Here is a 15,981-nt window from a genome sequence, read left to right on the forward strand (position 1 = left end):
TGGTGAGATTAGTCACTCGGCGACAAATCTCGTCTTCTTTGGGCAACTAATCTCCCCGAAATGCCTTCCCGCTGGCTAGAATGTGAATCATTGGCAGGATGGCACTCGGATCGCTTCGGTTTTCCTCGTGAGGCAACTTCAGGTGACTTTGTGTGCCACTTTGGGCAGATTAGTCGTCTGAAGAAGAGGAGATTTGTCACTGGGCGACTAATCTCCCCAAAAAGTTGTGTGCCACCACCCTTAAAGGAGAATTCAACCCTTAACTAAAAAAAGCCCTACGTAGACCCCCCTCCCTCCCAGCTGCCCCCCCCCGGGAAATGCTCCTAACTTTTTACTTACCCCTCGGTGCAGATTTAAAGATCGTAGTTAACAGCAGCCATCTTCTGGGTCTTCAGTAATCTGAAACTGAGACCGGCGAAGCGGCAGTTGGAGCAATTTCCTGGTTTGCGACAACTGCGCATGCGCCGAAATAGATGGCAATTGTCGAAGCAGCGGAAGAAGACACGAAGACCCAGAAGGAGGCTGCCGTGAACTGCAATCCCTGAATCTGCACCGAGGGTTAAAAAGTTAGGGGCATTTCCCTGGGGGGCAGCTAGGCTGGGGGAATGAGGGAGGGGGGTCTATGTAGGGGAGGGGGGGTTGGGTATATTTTTAGTTAAGGGTTAAATTCTCCTTTAAACAGAATGGCAACAGATTATGGGCCCTGGACAGAGGGAGGAAACTGATGGAGCAGGCTGATATTTGATGGACACAAAAACTAGGAATTATGGGAGACAAAGTTTCTAAGCCACATTCGCCTGATGAATCTTAAAGAAACCATCCTGCATGAACCCACAGAGGACACAGATTTGGATGAGGACAGAAGTAAGAAAGAGTAGGCTTATGCTCATTTTTATGTCAGTGGTTCTAGATGGCTCTGTTCAATACAGCCTATTATCAAAATTTCAGAACTCATCCCATTACTCAGCCAATCCTATTAAGTACTAAGAACAATTCAGCAGGAACAGTTCTTCCAGACACGGCCTACAGTCACACATGCACAAAAAAACTCAAGATGTGTGTTTATATTCCAGGTGAGATTTCAACCCCTGCACCTCCGAGAGTTATGCCACTGAATGCATATTTAAATTGAATTCAGAGGAAGTTAATGGGGATTGGTGATTCAGGAAAAAACTAATTTCTGTGCTGAAATGCGCGCGTATACTATTAATAGTTAATATTTAATTTCCCCATGTTCTTTCAATAAATCAACTGTTTTATTGGTTCATTATTAGTAAATCATTAGTGTATAATCAATCATTTTACATGAAATTTGAAAACAACAATAATTCTGCTTTCCCAAGGTACAGAAAAAATATTTTACTTTTAAAAGTGTAGTCAAACACTTTCTTTTGAAATGTAAAATTTTCACAACGGTCCTAGGTAAATCTATGCAACATAGCATGGCTATATTTAAACCTATATTCCAGGTATGTCCATCTGGAGGCCTAGGTGCCAAATGCAGTGCCAAGAATGTTTTTAATCCCTCCCAAGTCAGTCTAGTAGATTGCAAGGACATTATCCTTTCCATAAATCACTTCACAGTAACATTTTTCCTTGTCAATGAAATATTACTTGTTTGTTCAGTTGTTGGTATTAGCCTTTGTCTTCTTAATATTGACAAATAAATATTGAAAAAATAATCTTAATTTCTTCGCTGTGCAGTTCCTGAACCTGAAAGAGTAAAATGATATTACCTGTTATTTAAAAGGCAGCCTAGCATTTATTGCATCACCAATATGGATTCTTGTCATTTAAATCACCCACTTTCTATTTAGTCCAATGGGATTTTTAGAAGTGTATTTATTAAATCGTGAACCATAACTATTTCACCCATCGATAAATATGATGTGGTAAGCTCTAAATTCATACTCTGATAAATTTGCTCCATTGTGTCCTTTTCAATTTAGGGGAAAAACAATTTAAAATAAATTTTGCAAGACTTAAGTGATATTAATTTTCAGAGCAAACTCTTGTTTATGATGCTCCTTTACACAATATGTGTATATAACCTTTTTTGACTGGATGACAGTTCATTTAATATGCCATCAGTGAGATATTAATGCTGTCCTGGCTTTATTAATAAGTATTTTGCCTTAAGCTGAATGGGACAAGTGTTATTATTGCCTTGTTTTGTATGTGTCTGTTTATAGTATTGTATATTTAATAGAAGAAAGGGACAAAAATACATACGTAGAGTGTCGACATCATCATAAATATCCTTTTCACTGAAAACAATAAAAATATTAAGTTGTATATTTTCACCAACATATATACAAGTATTTTAGATGAAAAAGTAGTTATGTACGTTTTTTTTCCTAAGACCAGTGCTAGAATTGGGGAGGATGCGCAGGGATTTCACCTGAGGAAGGGGTTGGTCCCCAAAAGCTTATGCTTCAACTTCTGCAATAAATGTGATAAAGGCATCTTCCAGTATATGTTGGTGTGTTTCTTCCCTATACATTGCCTGGATGGTATACTTGGCCTGGAAGTGGTCTGGGAAGTACATACACCCTACAGAGACATTTAAGTGGTGTGCTGCATGAAAGAATTATTGTGGGATGTGCAGGGATGCCATCCCTCCACTTCTTTATTTCTATAAAATAGCAGCCCCTTGGGGGCACAAAACTTTTGAAAATTTTGAAATTTTTTAATTATAATACCTGAGCTTTTTTTGCCCCTCCCCACGCCACTTCTGTATGCAAATAATATGGGGAAGTTAAAAGCAAAAGTTATAAGAGCAGATATAAGATAAAAGAGACAAGATTGCTGAGAGAGAAGTAGAGAAGAGATGGAGAAGTGTAACACAGATAAAGAAGGTGGAGGCATCAAAGAGGGTTATTATAACAGGAAAGAAGTAAAAACTAGGGGAAGCGAAAGGAGAAAATGAAGGTAGAGAACAGTAGAAGATTGAAGAATGGTGAAATAATTATATCTATTAAATAATGTTGGGTAATATAGAATATGCTGGGGTTGTGCTGTGTAAAAACACAAGACATAGGCAGGTTGCTGTGTTTGCAGAAATGGAATTGGCAGCCAAGAAAAGTCAGATAAACAATTTTCATTTTTAGGTCCCTAAAGGCCACATGATTTGGTAAATCTGCATACTAGGCATCAAGCAGCTTATAAGAAAGAAATAGCAAAATAAAAATAGCAAAAGAGTTTTGATTTAAAGTGGCTGAAACCAGAAAATGTTGGTGGTGGGGTTTATTATAAAAGTTGTTGTGGCTTATAATTATGGGAAGCTCACATAGAAACCAATGTGTATAAGAAACGGATCCGCACACACGCTGATTAATGCAGTCGGGGAATATCCCCTTTTATTCAGCCACCAAACATCAATGTTTCGGTGGGGAACACCCACCTAATGAAGGGTGGGTGTTCCCCCCCGAAACGTTGATGTTTGGTGGCTGAATAAAAGGGGATATTCCCCGACTGCATTAATCAGCGTGTGTGCGGATCCGTTTCTTATACACATTGGTTGCTAAGGGACCCGGCCAGGTCAACGGAAGGAACGCACCACCAATTGCAGGATTGGTGAACTACAGGTGTGCGGTAGGAGAATTAAATTGTAATTAAGCTCACATAGTAGCCCCCTAAACTTTTTTCACCCCAATTCAAGCACTGCCTAAGACATATTTCTCATGATCACAGATTACAAAATAAGAGACTGGACTGAATAATGATGGCTGCATCTTTAATCAGACCAAATCACCTAAAAAAATATGGTATTTTAATAAATGTGTATGTTACGGATAGTTTGCTTACTGTATAGTGTTTCCTGTGAGGTTATTTTATCTTGCTTTAATTCGTTTGGATCACACCTAATAAGTCAGGCAGTGGTCTAGAACATTATGATGCCAGCTATTACATGAATGCTAGTGTAGATCAAATACTTACATTTGCAAAACATATCTCCTTTTAACGTAGCCATCTGAAAAACACAAATTTACATTATGGGGCCTATTTACTAAGATTTGAATATCTTTTTTTCACAAATCTCTAAAAATTTGAGTTTTTATAAGTTTCTCTAAATATTCAAGATTTATCAAAGGAAACCTGTACCTCCAAAATGAATACTTAAGCAACAGATGGCTTGTTTGGTTGGTTTGTGTGCTCTGTGAATCCTAGGATCCCAGGGGGCTGCCCTTATTTTTTAAAATGGCAATTTTCTATTTCTGATTACCCAATGGCACATACTACTAAAATGTATATTATGAAAATGGTTTATTTACATGAAGAAGGGTTTTACATATGAGCTGTTTTATGCAATATATTTTTATAGAGACTGATATTGTTTGGGGGTATAGTTTTCCTTTAAGTGCAAAAATTAATAACAACTCTGAAACAAAAATTTGGCAAATAAAAGCAGTCAAGATCCTTTAGAAGTAAAAGGGAGCTGCACTGATCCTATTGGACCATTTTTAAAAATGTTTTCTCAAGTAATCGTCTAAAAAACTAAATTTTTTAGAGGAATACTGCTCCATTCTGAAATTTCAGAATCACCATAACAGTAATGATTCAGTCCTGCCTTTGAAGTTTTGCCAAGGAGGGGCCACCATCTCGGATTTTATTGGGAGTGACTGACATGCATATGCTCAGTGTGGTCTTGGTATCTGAGAAGCTAAGCTTAGGGGCTTAGAAGCAGAAAATTTAGGTTCTCATTTTATAGAAGCTGATGCTACAGGACTAATTTTTAAATACTGATGCTAATTGCAGTGCTTTTGGGTGCCATTAAACGAGAATCTGCAGTAAGTACTATTCAGCCTTGTATCATGACAGTTTGCAGTATACTGGGAGTTGATCCCTAAACTAGGTAACTAACAGCAGCACATGGCAAGTACTTTGAATCAAAAGAAAAAAAATATGAAGAGCTACTGGGATCATCTTCAGAGATATCTTCAGTTTTTAGGGTCGTAACATAATGTGCACCATTTCTACCCTACTTCTTTGGTTCTCCTTTATGAAAAAGAATTTGTTACTGCAAGCCTCATATTTAAGCAGGCATAATTATGAGAATTTGTGTTTGAGAAATCAACCGAAAGTTTATTGGGGGACATAAATTCCTCCCCAAAACATATAGTATACAGTATATTCTTTTATCATTGCTCTTTCATGTTTATACCAGCTTTTATTAGAGAAGCTGCCGAACCCTGCTCCTAGGGGTTAATTCTGCATATATGTGAATCTTCTTGAGCTAGAGGGATGAATAACCTTGAAAAGAAATCTATGATAACTAATTTGCTTGAGGATGATTTAAATAACTTGTTTTTGATTCACCCCATTACACAGGCATAAAGATGAAAATGAAGACGATGATCAAATGTTAATAATGCACATTTGTTTGTATAATTTGTTAGTACATGCATGGAACTGTTTAATGGTTCCATGGAGACGAGGTGTGGAGCAGGTGGTATAAATAGAATGTACTGGAGCATGGCAGAGGGTGGGACCACGAAGGAAGGGATTCTGTTATGATTTTTATTTGTAAATTACACTGTTTACACTGCAACTAATTCACGCTACCGTGTAAAATTTCATTCCTGAACCGGCAAGTGTATTTTTTTAATTTGTAATATTGGCGTGCAGGCAGCCATCTCAGGTCATTTTGCCTGGTCATGTGCTTTCAGACAGAGCCAGCACTTTAGGATGGAACTGCTTTCTGGCAGGCTGTTGTTTCTCCTATGCAATGTAACTGAATGCGATGCAGTGGGACCTGGCTTTTTCTACTAATTGCTGTTCTTAGATCTACCAGGCAGCTGTTATCTTGTATCAGGGAGCTGTTATTTGGTTACCTTCCCATTGTTCTGTTGTTAGGCTGCTGGGGGGGGGTGATACCACTCCAACTTGCAATAAAGAGTGACTGAAGTTTTTCAGAGCACAAGTCACATGACTGGGGGCAGCTGGGAAATAGACAATATGTCTAGCCCCATGTCATATTTCAAAATTAAATATAAAAAAACTCTTGCTCTTTTGAGAAATGGATTTCAGTGCAGAATTCTGCTGAAGCAGCACTATTAACTGATGCGTTTTGAAAAAAACATGTTTTCCCATGACAGTATCCCTTTAACTGTATACAAAACTCAAGGGATTACATACATTTGTTTTTACAATTTCTGCACAATATCTTCTCCTCATCTGTGAACTGTATAACTTCCAGTATTTCTCCTTTGCTGATTGGTAATTCTTTTCCTCCACCTCTTTTATTCCCAGCACTTGGAACAACCATCATTCGAGTCAAAACCCTGATTTCACCAACAAACTAAAAGGAAAGAAAATGTATGAGAATTAAACTCATCTGGGTCATACAGAATCTACAGTAAGTCAGAACTATTGGTCAATTTGTTAGTCAGGCTCCCTTAAGCTCAAACATGGTTATATCTATAGAAAATACTATCTATAAAAAATTCTTTCACAGATCCAGAAATATCCAGGTCAGCATGCATCTGGCACTAACTTGTGTTTTGGCCCCTCATGGGAACCAGCCCAATAGTTTGACAGACTATACCAAACGTAAACTTTGTTTTCACTTAAAAAATAGAATAAGTTAACTAAAGTAACATACTGTAGCAATGTGAAAAAAACAATGTTATAATACGACAGGGAGAGTTATTTTGCTTCCATACTATCTCTAGTCAAAAAAGTTGCAAACTTTCTGTATGAGAATGTAGTTGTCATTACCTTTGATTGCGTATGAATGTATGAATTTTAAAGGTTATCTATCACGAAAATTAAAACGCAATATAAGCTTTATCATACTGAAATAGTAAACTTTCTAAATATATTCAGTTAAAAATTCTGTACTGTTTCTGAAAAAAATCAAGTTACTCTTCACTATTTCCCTTTCAAGTTACTCTTCGCTATTCTGATTCTGAGTCTGATTTTGTTTAACAGTTCAAGCTACTATCTTTTTTTTTGGGTGGGGGCTCCCTTTCCTAGCAGATGGATTAGAACTGATTTCAGATTTCAAAGACTGGAATTTTTAATATAGCCTCCCCAAAGGCTATATTAGACTGTCAATCATATTCTCTTCTCTCTTCCCAAATAAAGAGAGAACGAAGAAAGACAGATGCTGAAAGGGAAACAGAGGAGAATAATTTGATTATTATAGAAAATGGTCATAATTAGTAATGAGCAAAATGTTTAGCTGAGTTTCGCCACAAAAATTAAGCCCATAGACTCCACCTAGTGATTTGAGCTTTTCCTCCTAATATGAAATGCTATCCCCAGAAATCCATCAACAAGGATCTCGGTGATCTGTCCACATTTCCTTTGCAACATTGTACTTATTTACAATGTTCTGTTCCTTAAGCATAATGTGTAGTTTCAGTTTGCAAAACTGAAAAGAATAAGAGGAAGAAAACACTGTATTGGTAGAACCATGTTGTGGTGTAGAATTAACAATCTTTTTTATGCCATAGTACTTTAATAATAAATAAAATATCACCTTAAACCTCTTTTTTAAGTCTTTTGCTTCTTTTTCTTTATTTGTAGGTTTCACCCTTTTTGGTATTTCAGGCTTCTTTTGGATTCTGTAAGAACAGTGCAGGTAGTGAAGAGATACTTGAAGATACTGAGATTCCAATTTACATGATTGTGTTAAAGGACAAGGAAAGGCAAAAAAATAAAATCCCATTTTTACTTTCTTTAATGAAAAAGAAACCTATCTCCAATATACTTGAAACATGTGTACCGTTTTTATAAGAAACCTGACTGTATGCAGTGAAATTCTCCCTTCATTTACTGCTGTGGATAGGAATTATCAGATGGTCCCTAACTGATGAGCAGGGATGATGCAGAATTCAAGCAGCTTTGTTTATGACGATCCCTAAGCAGCCCAGACCACACTGAGCATGTGCAGGGTCAGGTTCAGGCAAAGATGTTTAACAAAGTTACAAGATGACAGCCCCCTGTGGCCAACTTTGAAAGTATAAATCATTTGTTTGTTTAGGCTTTGTGGTGCAGTAAGTTCATGTTTATGTTTAGTATACAGCATTTCTAGCCTTATTCTATACTTTTCTTGTCCTTTAATGCAAAGTGACTACTGAAAAAAATTGTGACTAAACTTGACCAACTTTTTTCTATGCCCACTGTATATTTCCCTGCTAAAATATTTAAGAAAAAACAAATATTGGTTAATCGCAATAATGTAAAGTTGATGGAAAAAATTCAATTGCAAACAAAAAAGGCATTAAACCATTTATTTTTAATAAGGCTGTCAAATCTAAACTTTTAAAATCTAAAAAACTAGAAAGTCACTCAAATAATGAAATACACTTCCCACCCTACATATGTTAATCTTGAATGCTCAAATTTTATTGAATCCACAAAAAAACTATCTCAAATTTTAGTAAACAGCCCTTTAATATACATGGTAAATATGTAAAAATTAAAATAAAGGTCCCTCTTCATAAATAAACACATGGAATGAATGACAGTTTTAGATTTAATGAACAAGACATTCTTGTCTATTTTATTATAAAAAAAATATATACTTCTATTGAAAATAATTCAAATATTTAGCATATAAATTATCAGTTGAATATTCTTGAAGAGACCCTGAATTCAGTTATGGCTTTGAACAAGTGACCATTTGATTATCTTGGGAAGAATCGACAATCCTTACAAAACAAAATGCTCCTCCCAATCTATAGCAAACTATTGCAATTAGAATCAGTCTACTGCAGGTACAATAGTGATGGTGAATATCTGACTGAAGAAAATTTGCACTGTTATTGCATACTTCCAATTGTGTGCAAATATAATATTATTTCTTTAGTAAATACTTACAGGGGCACTACCATGCACCCACAATTAAGGACCTAGTCAATTGCATGGCATGATGTAACCACTAAATATAAAGGTGACCATACTACCTTTAGATCTGCTCATTTGGCAAGGTCGCCTACTGAGTGGATCTTTGAGTGATATGGCTACTTTGTGATGACTAATATTGGGTTGATCCAATCATCTGGCTCAAGGGCAAAATTACTGGATCATAATTGGTGCCCAGGCAGTCAGAAAGGACCACATACTGTACATGAGCTTTTGCTCTAATGGGAATTTTAAACCTGTCTGATAGATATCTGCCAGATTTTCCACCAGATGTTGGAGGAACCATACACAGGTAAATAAGCTGACGACTTCTCTGAAGGGCGAAGAAGAAGCAGCAACTGAAGTCTGCCTGTGTATGGCCACTGTTTAGTGTCACCAGAAGTATTTAACACAACCTGAAATGTGATGTAGAACATACTTTGCAAATGTTATATTCGCATTTACATTGCTTTGATATTGTTCTTATGTCATTTAAATGCAAATAAGAAAATACCTTGATTGACTTGTATTTCTTTGGAACATTCTTGTGAGATAACTTTGCTGATTTCTTCGCAAATATACAAGAAAAAATAGAATGGAAAAAAATATAATTTTATTTGCTGCAAACTCAAAACAGTACTATTTTGTAACACTAAATTACAGATTGCAGATGCACAAAATATGGATAAACCAAAAGAACTATAGAAATGAAAATACATTTACTATCCATAAAAAAAAACATTGTGCAACCAGTGTTTGTATATTATGAAGGACATTTGACTGGAATCCATAGGACTTCCATAAAATATATATGTTATGGAAACCAGTTATCCAGAAAGCTCCAGAGTACAGGAAGGCCCATAACAGGAACTCCCATTGACTCCATGTTAATAAATTAATTCTAATTTCAAACAAATATTTCCTTTTTCTCTGTAATAATAAGACAGTACCTTGTACTTGAACCAAACAAATGTAATTCATTCATTTTGAAGACACAACAATCCTATTAGGTTTATTTATTGTTTACCTGATTTATAAGTAGACAAAGTATAAAGATTCAAATTATGAAAAGACCCATTATCCAGGAATCCCGAAGTCCTGAGCATTCTGGATAAAAGGATTGTATACCTGTACAAACATTCTACCTGCATTGATCAAATTTCCTAGAATCAAAAAATCAACATCTTGCTCTTAAATTCATGCAATTAGGAATGAATAGTTTGTAAGTGCTTACATGAATCTAGACTCCCCAAAAAACAAGTTTTAGGAGCCAATTAACCTGCCTGTATATTTTTGGAGTATGGGAGGAAAGTGCAGTTACCCAGAGGAAACCCATGCAAGCACAGGAAGAACATTTATACAACCATAAAACAAATCTACATTAAAGAAAATCTGAATATTCACTTTTTTAAAATTAACTTAAATCACATCTAGCTATAAAGAGTATTATCAGGGGTGTAACTACAGAGGAAGCAGACCCTGTGGCTGCAGGGGGGGCCAGGGAGAAATAGGGACCCCATAAGACCCTAATTCATATAAAATTTAAATAAATATTGGTAAAATATGTCAACCTCTAGTCATTTCTTGGGGCCTGAAAAATAATTTGCCGTGGGCCCAATAATATCTAGTATTATTGAACTACTTGTGTGCTTCCCGAATATTTTACTACTAAAAACTGATTCCTGGTAAAGTTTACAGCTTCACACACATACACACACACTAATTTGGGTACATGTGGTTTTTAAGCTTTTAACACTTTGACTGCTTATAAGCATTTATTAGGTTCAACAAGCATAGTATATAGAAGTCACACAAGTTATTTCAAAGATCATGTGTAAATGGGTAATTTAAGTTACCTTTTTATATATTTTTTATATTTTCTAAAATGACTCATCTTTGGCAACTTTACCAGTGGTCTTCATTTTTTGTCACTGACCCTGGCAGCCAAAAAAACTTTTAGGAAATCACATGTGGTTTCAGTAAGTGAATATTCCAGCCCAGAGGCTTGAGCATTAATAAATCAGCCCCAAAAGTCTCTTATTCAAGCAACTGCCTGGTTACATGAGTAAATTGGCCCCAAAACAACAAATTGCTGCTAAGCCTCCAAACTGGAGAGCTGCTGAATAATTAAAAAACAAAAAAAATAAAAATAAAGATTAATTGCAAAGTTAAGTTAAAGGTGAACTACCCCTTTAATTAATAACAACAAAATTAATATTTAGAGTCACAATAGTGTCAGAGGTGAACTTAAGTAGGCTACACTATTGAGTTTCTTTGATGATGGAATATCCTAAGGTAATAAACCTCTGAAGTGGAGGAACTTCAGAGTTTTTCTATGTAAACGTGACTATATTTTGCTCCAAAAGACCTAAATAGAGGATCTAGCCAACCACTTGCTAGTCTTTTTTGATGTGGAAATTTTTCCATACTTGCTCTGGTCTTTCAACCCATAGGCTCATGACACCATCAACACTTCTACAAAAATGGAAGCCCAAGAAAGCTTAACAGGGCTACCAATCTATATTTTATTTGACTAGGAGGCTATTACCTGATATCCCAGTACCAATGGGAAAAATCTGAATAGGATTACACCTCCAAATTTTGCTTGAAAGACCTCTTTTTAAAGACCTAGAAGTCATAGAGGAAGACTGAATCGCTAGAGTCCAATATATATAAATTGTAAAATAATATGTTTGCATAATGTACCAAAAACATTTTCATACACATGCATTACATTCCCTCAGTGCAGGCAGCAATATCACTGAAGTTTCTATCACTTAAATATCACTGAAAGTTCATGTAACTTCCAAAAAGAGTAATTACATAAATCTTACCGTGCTTTTGAAGGTACAGCAGGGAATGTGTTGGATATAAGTTCTGTGTCATCATATACATTATCTGCAATCCAATACATTTTCTATTTAACAATATGTTCGTGGTTTTAATTTTAATATATTTTATTTGTTTAGAGTGTTTACATTGTAACCTAAGCAAGGACATGCTGACCATGGTATACCATAGAACTTATTAAAACTTTATTTTATACACACACATATTTATAAAGAAATATCTTAAGTATCTTAATAACTCATTGCAAATACGTTGATGTTAAGATAAGGCTCAAGGTCATTAGAGTATTAAATCAGTTTTCAAACAACATTATGCCCTTTGTACTGGCTTATCAGAGTGCTCTTATTGCTCTGCTGATTAAAACCCAGTCTGAGCTGCCTTTCATTTTTCACTGCAGGAAGGCAGAGCAGACATGGGAAATCAGTTTGTGATTTATGCAAATATATTTCTATTTCTATATTTAATTTGCTATAAATTTGCCATAAATCATAAAATGAACTGTTGTGAGAGAAGCTTTTTGGCATTCAGTCCTATTCAGTACTGGGCAGCTTGTGAAAAGAAAGGTGGTACTCCCCTCAGATGTCGGAGGATTATTTTTTTTCCTAGGCTCGGACCCAAAGATTTATATAAAGATATATATATATATATATATATATATATATATATATATATATATATATATATATATATATATATATATATATATATATATATATACATATATATATATATACATATATATATATATATATATATATATATATATATATACATATATATATATATATATATATATATATATATATATATATATATATATATATACACATATACATATACATATACATATATATATATATATATATATATATATTTTTTTTTTTTTTGTTTTTTTTTTCACTGTGTGCACAGGTAAATATTAGCCAACTTTTAAAAACAACATTAGAAAAAAATCACAGGAAGGAAAAGATATTTTGCAAAAAAGTGATGCAAGAGAATAAATTGTGCAATGTCACCATCTCCCTAATTTCCAAAATGTAGCAAGTTTGTAAAGTCTGTTGCATATCAGTGTGCAACCTGCTGGCTTGTACACATCCTGTGTACTTAAACAGGATACACATGAATACAAAGCAATAAAGACCAAAGGCTTATTAACAGGCACAAGGTGAAAAATGCACAGAGCACCATGTTTTTTGCCCACAATGAATACTGCATCCACTATTTTGTACTCTGCTATGAATGGTAAATCTTTACACCACTAGAACTAGTATGAGGTGCAAAGAGTTGTACCTGACTGTAGATCACAGACAGGTGGTAGCATGTGGGATGGGTGTTGGCACCTGTGAACACATGGTACATCTAGTGCATTGTACATAACACTTGCTGAAGATATTTTTTATTTTTTTAATTAGATAAATTGATGTATACATACCGTCAACTTTTGTATTATCATAAATAGTCTTTTCTCTAAAATGATAAAAGTACATAGAATAAATGAAAAGCCTTGAATTATCTCAAGGATTATCAAATTGTTTACATATATTATTTAATGTATTATTTAATAATACATTAATTTGCTTTAAAATGATACGAGTCTATCCTTGCACGATGTTCATTGGTGAGCCCCTAATTATGGAATTTACAGTATTTGTTTGAATATTTTGGGTTATGTGCATCGCCCTAATGAATAAAGCATTTTTTAATTCCAAGGCTGCAAGAACTAGAGAGCAAGAGTGTGCCCTTGGTGCTCATTAACCAAGCACATACATCCTAGGGAATAATAAATGGACCCTTTATTAATTCAAACAGAACAGAATCCACTGCACCCAATTAGTGGGTATTTATGAATAAATGCTCTCTGCACTGAACATTGAACCGCATCTGCTGATGCTTCCTAACTTGCGTGTATAAATTATATTCAAGTTGGGGGGACAAGTAGGGGGTCACAAACAGTACATGCCTTCCACTGCCTACCCTTTTTGGATAGACTACTGACTAATGCAGAAAGTGCTCTATCAAAGGAGCAAGCTGCAGGTCTCTATGATCTGTTTCAAAGGCCTACAGCAACTTACAAAGTGTGTAAAGTGCACAAAAAAACAGCCAATTGTGGCACTTTTTTGCACTTTGCACTCGGGTTCAGCATTGTAAAGGCCAATTGTTGCTAGAATTCACTTGCGTTTTCTAAAATCAATATTTGCCAAACCAGACACTTGACTGTTCTTTAACAACCCCTAAGTTAGAAGTATAAAAGGTTGTGCAAAGTCTTTTTTTTTATTTAGGGTATATGATGTGTTCTTTTGAAGTTTATCTGGTTTTGCATTCGCCTCATTCTTTTTGCATAAAATATAAACTGTGCCAAAGAATTGTGCAAACTATACACCTTAATTAATATCAAGGGGCTGGTTCATGAACATAAATGCTATCTTTCTCAATGTAGCAATTATGTTTGTAAATCAACCCCAATATGTCCCTGTGTAATATCTGCCCGTTTCTTCAGTAAAACCGATAAGAAGCTGGGTTAAATACTTACAGATTAAGTAATGCTTTTCTTGGGACATAACCAACTAAAAGGAAAAAATACTTCATTATAAAACATTATAATACAGACAGGATCTCCATTCTCACCCATTGTCTTCGCTCACATGTTGCCACTGACTTGCATAAAGCTCATGTATTTTGGCAATTTTACATATTTGTGTAGCATATTAGCATAGTGGAGCATAATCAGCAGACCAGCACAGTTACAAACCAATAACACTATAAATAACCTCTGACATTGGCATCCTTTAAAATTGGGATTATTTTGAAAAACATGTCTTATTCAGAGAAGACCTTTGGTGTGGTTATAATAGTAATAATAATAACAATAATCATCATCAGTAACATAATACCTGTTACTTACATTTCCCTTCACAGTTTCTGCATAATCTTTTGTCTGCATTTGTCATCTGAATCACATCCAGAATTTCACCTCTTGTGTACAAAAGGTCTTTGTCTCCTGATTTTTGCATCACTGCATTTGGGTCAACCATCATTCGAGTTAAGATTTTAATCTCCCCATGAAACTATAGAAAAATATATACATTTGTATAGAGTGTATATGAATTACATTTACCAGATCAGTCACTGCTGTATGAAAAAAATGCCAGATAACATGTACTTGGCTTTTGTTTGGAAATAAGCTCAGTAAGGTAGTTGTTGATATATTTCCCCTTCTCAGAGGAAAAGGAACATGATGATGAGTACATGTGTCTCTTGGTGAAGGCACTTCAGCAGTAGTTATAGCCATCTAGTTTGAAATTTAGCAGTGTTGATAAGTGGCAGACAGGGGCCCACCTACAATAACACACTGTACTTTTACCCAGTACAGCGTGTTGTGATCTATATGAATTAGTTTTAGTCAATCATATACTGTATCAGGAGATCTATGTGTCTGCATCTTCTTGAATGCACTTGTTCAGGATTAGTGCTGACACATAGATTGCTTGTTTGGATCTAGGATCAAATCTGTGAATTGGCTTATGACATGTGAGTCAAGGCCTATTTACTACCTGATGTATTGTAAAAGAGGGGTAAATGTAAGTGGAATACATTGGATACATAGTGACAAGTTTACTAAATGAGTAAATGCCTTTTAAAAAGGAACCCTTACCTTGTACATACTAATGACCCAAGTAGGTATTAGGTAAAGGGCTCACTGAGTTTACTGTGCCTTTCACTTTATGCACCAAAGAAGACACAAGTGCATGCCTCAGTACATGCCTATAGTATAAATAACAACAGGTAGGCTCAAGTAGACCATTTTATGTGTAATAAATAAGCCCCATGGCTCCAAAAGAAATGATTAGGTAAATCATAAATCACTTAGTATATTGCTAATGCTTTATACTAGGTCAGGATGAAAAGCAGGTTACATTATGCAGAATCATCACAAACAAATAATGACACAACAAAATAACATACACAACAAACGCTGAGATGCATGCAGACCAAGCTATGGGTTTTTGCATACAGTTTTTAAAAATTGCACACAAAAGCTTATCAATATATATTTACATTTATATCATAATGTTTTGTTGCGCTTTGGTTGCCGTTGATTATTATTATAGTTTATATTTATTGATCTATAAAGTTTGAACTACTCCACAGCTGTAAATAGAAGGGTGTGCATGTCAAACAAATAGATTACATACAAATGACTAATGAAACTGGTAAAAAGGGTTCTGCTCAATAGAGGCAGGGACAGACCTGCCAGTATGCCATAGAATCTCTCAGTGG

At 35.1% G+C, this 15,981-nt stretch overlaps 1 protein-coding gene across 1 annotated transcript in view; it reads right to left on the minus strand.

Annotated features, from left to right (window-relative positions):
* Positions 1–636: 636 nt before the first annotated feature.
* pram1.S (PML-RARA regulated adaptor molecule 1 S homeolog) overlaps positions 637–15,981 on the minus strand; it is a 37,235-nt gene continuing 21,890 nt past the window's right edge. The window contains exons 7-16 of the mRNA XM_018243675.2: positions 14,606–14,768; positions 14,234–14,267; positions 13,136–13,170; positions 11,688–11,751; positions 9,368–9,421; positions 7,487–7,571; positions 6,139–6,301; positions 3,940–3,973; positions 2,233–2,267; positions 637–1,713 (exon numbers count right to left, since the gene is read on the minus strand). Coding sequence (XP_018099164.1) covers positions 1,685–1,713; positions 2,233–2,267; positions 3,940–3,973; positions 6,139–6,301; positions 7,487–7,571; positions 9,368–9,421; positions 11,688–11,751; positions 13,136–13,170; positions 14,234–14,267; positions 14,606–14,768 — 696 coding nt within the window. The 3' untranslated portion in view covers positions 637–1,684. The remainder of the gene's footprint in view (positions 1,714–2,232; positions 2,268–3,939; positions 3,974–6,138; positions 6,302–7,486; positions 7,572–9,367; positions 9,422–11,687; positions 11,752–13,135; positions 13,171–14,233; positions 14,268–14,605; positions 14,769–15,981) is intronic.

The sequence above is a fragment of the Xenopus laevis genome, chromosome 1S (assembly GCF_017654675.1).
Source record: "Xenopus laevis strain J_2021 chromosome 1S, Xenopus_laevis_v10.1, whole genome shotgun sequence".
Classification (NCBI taxonomy): Eukaryota; Metazoa; Chordata; class Amphibia; order Anura; family Pipidae; genus Xenopus; species Xenopus laevis.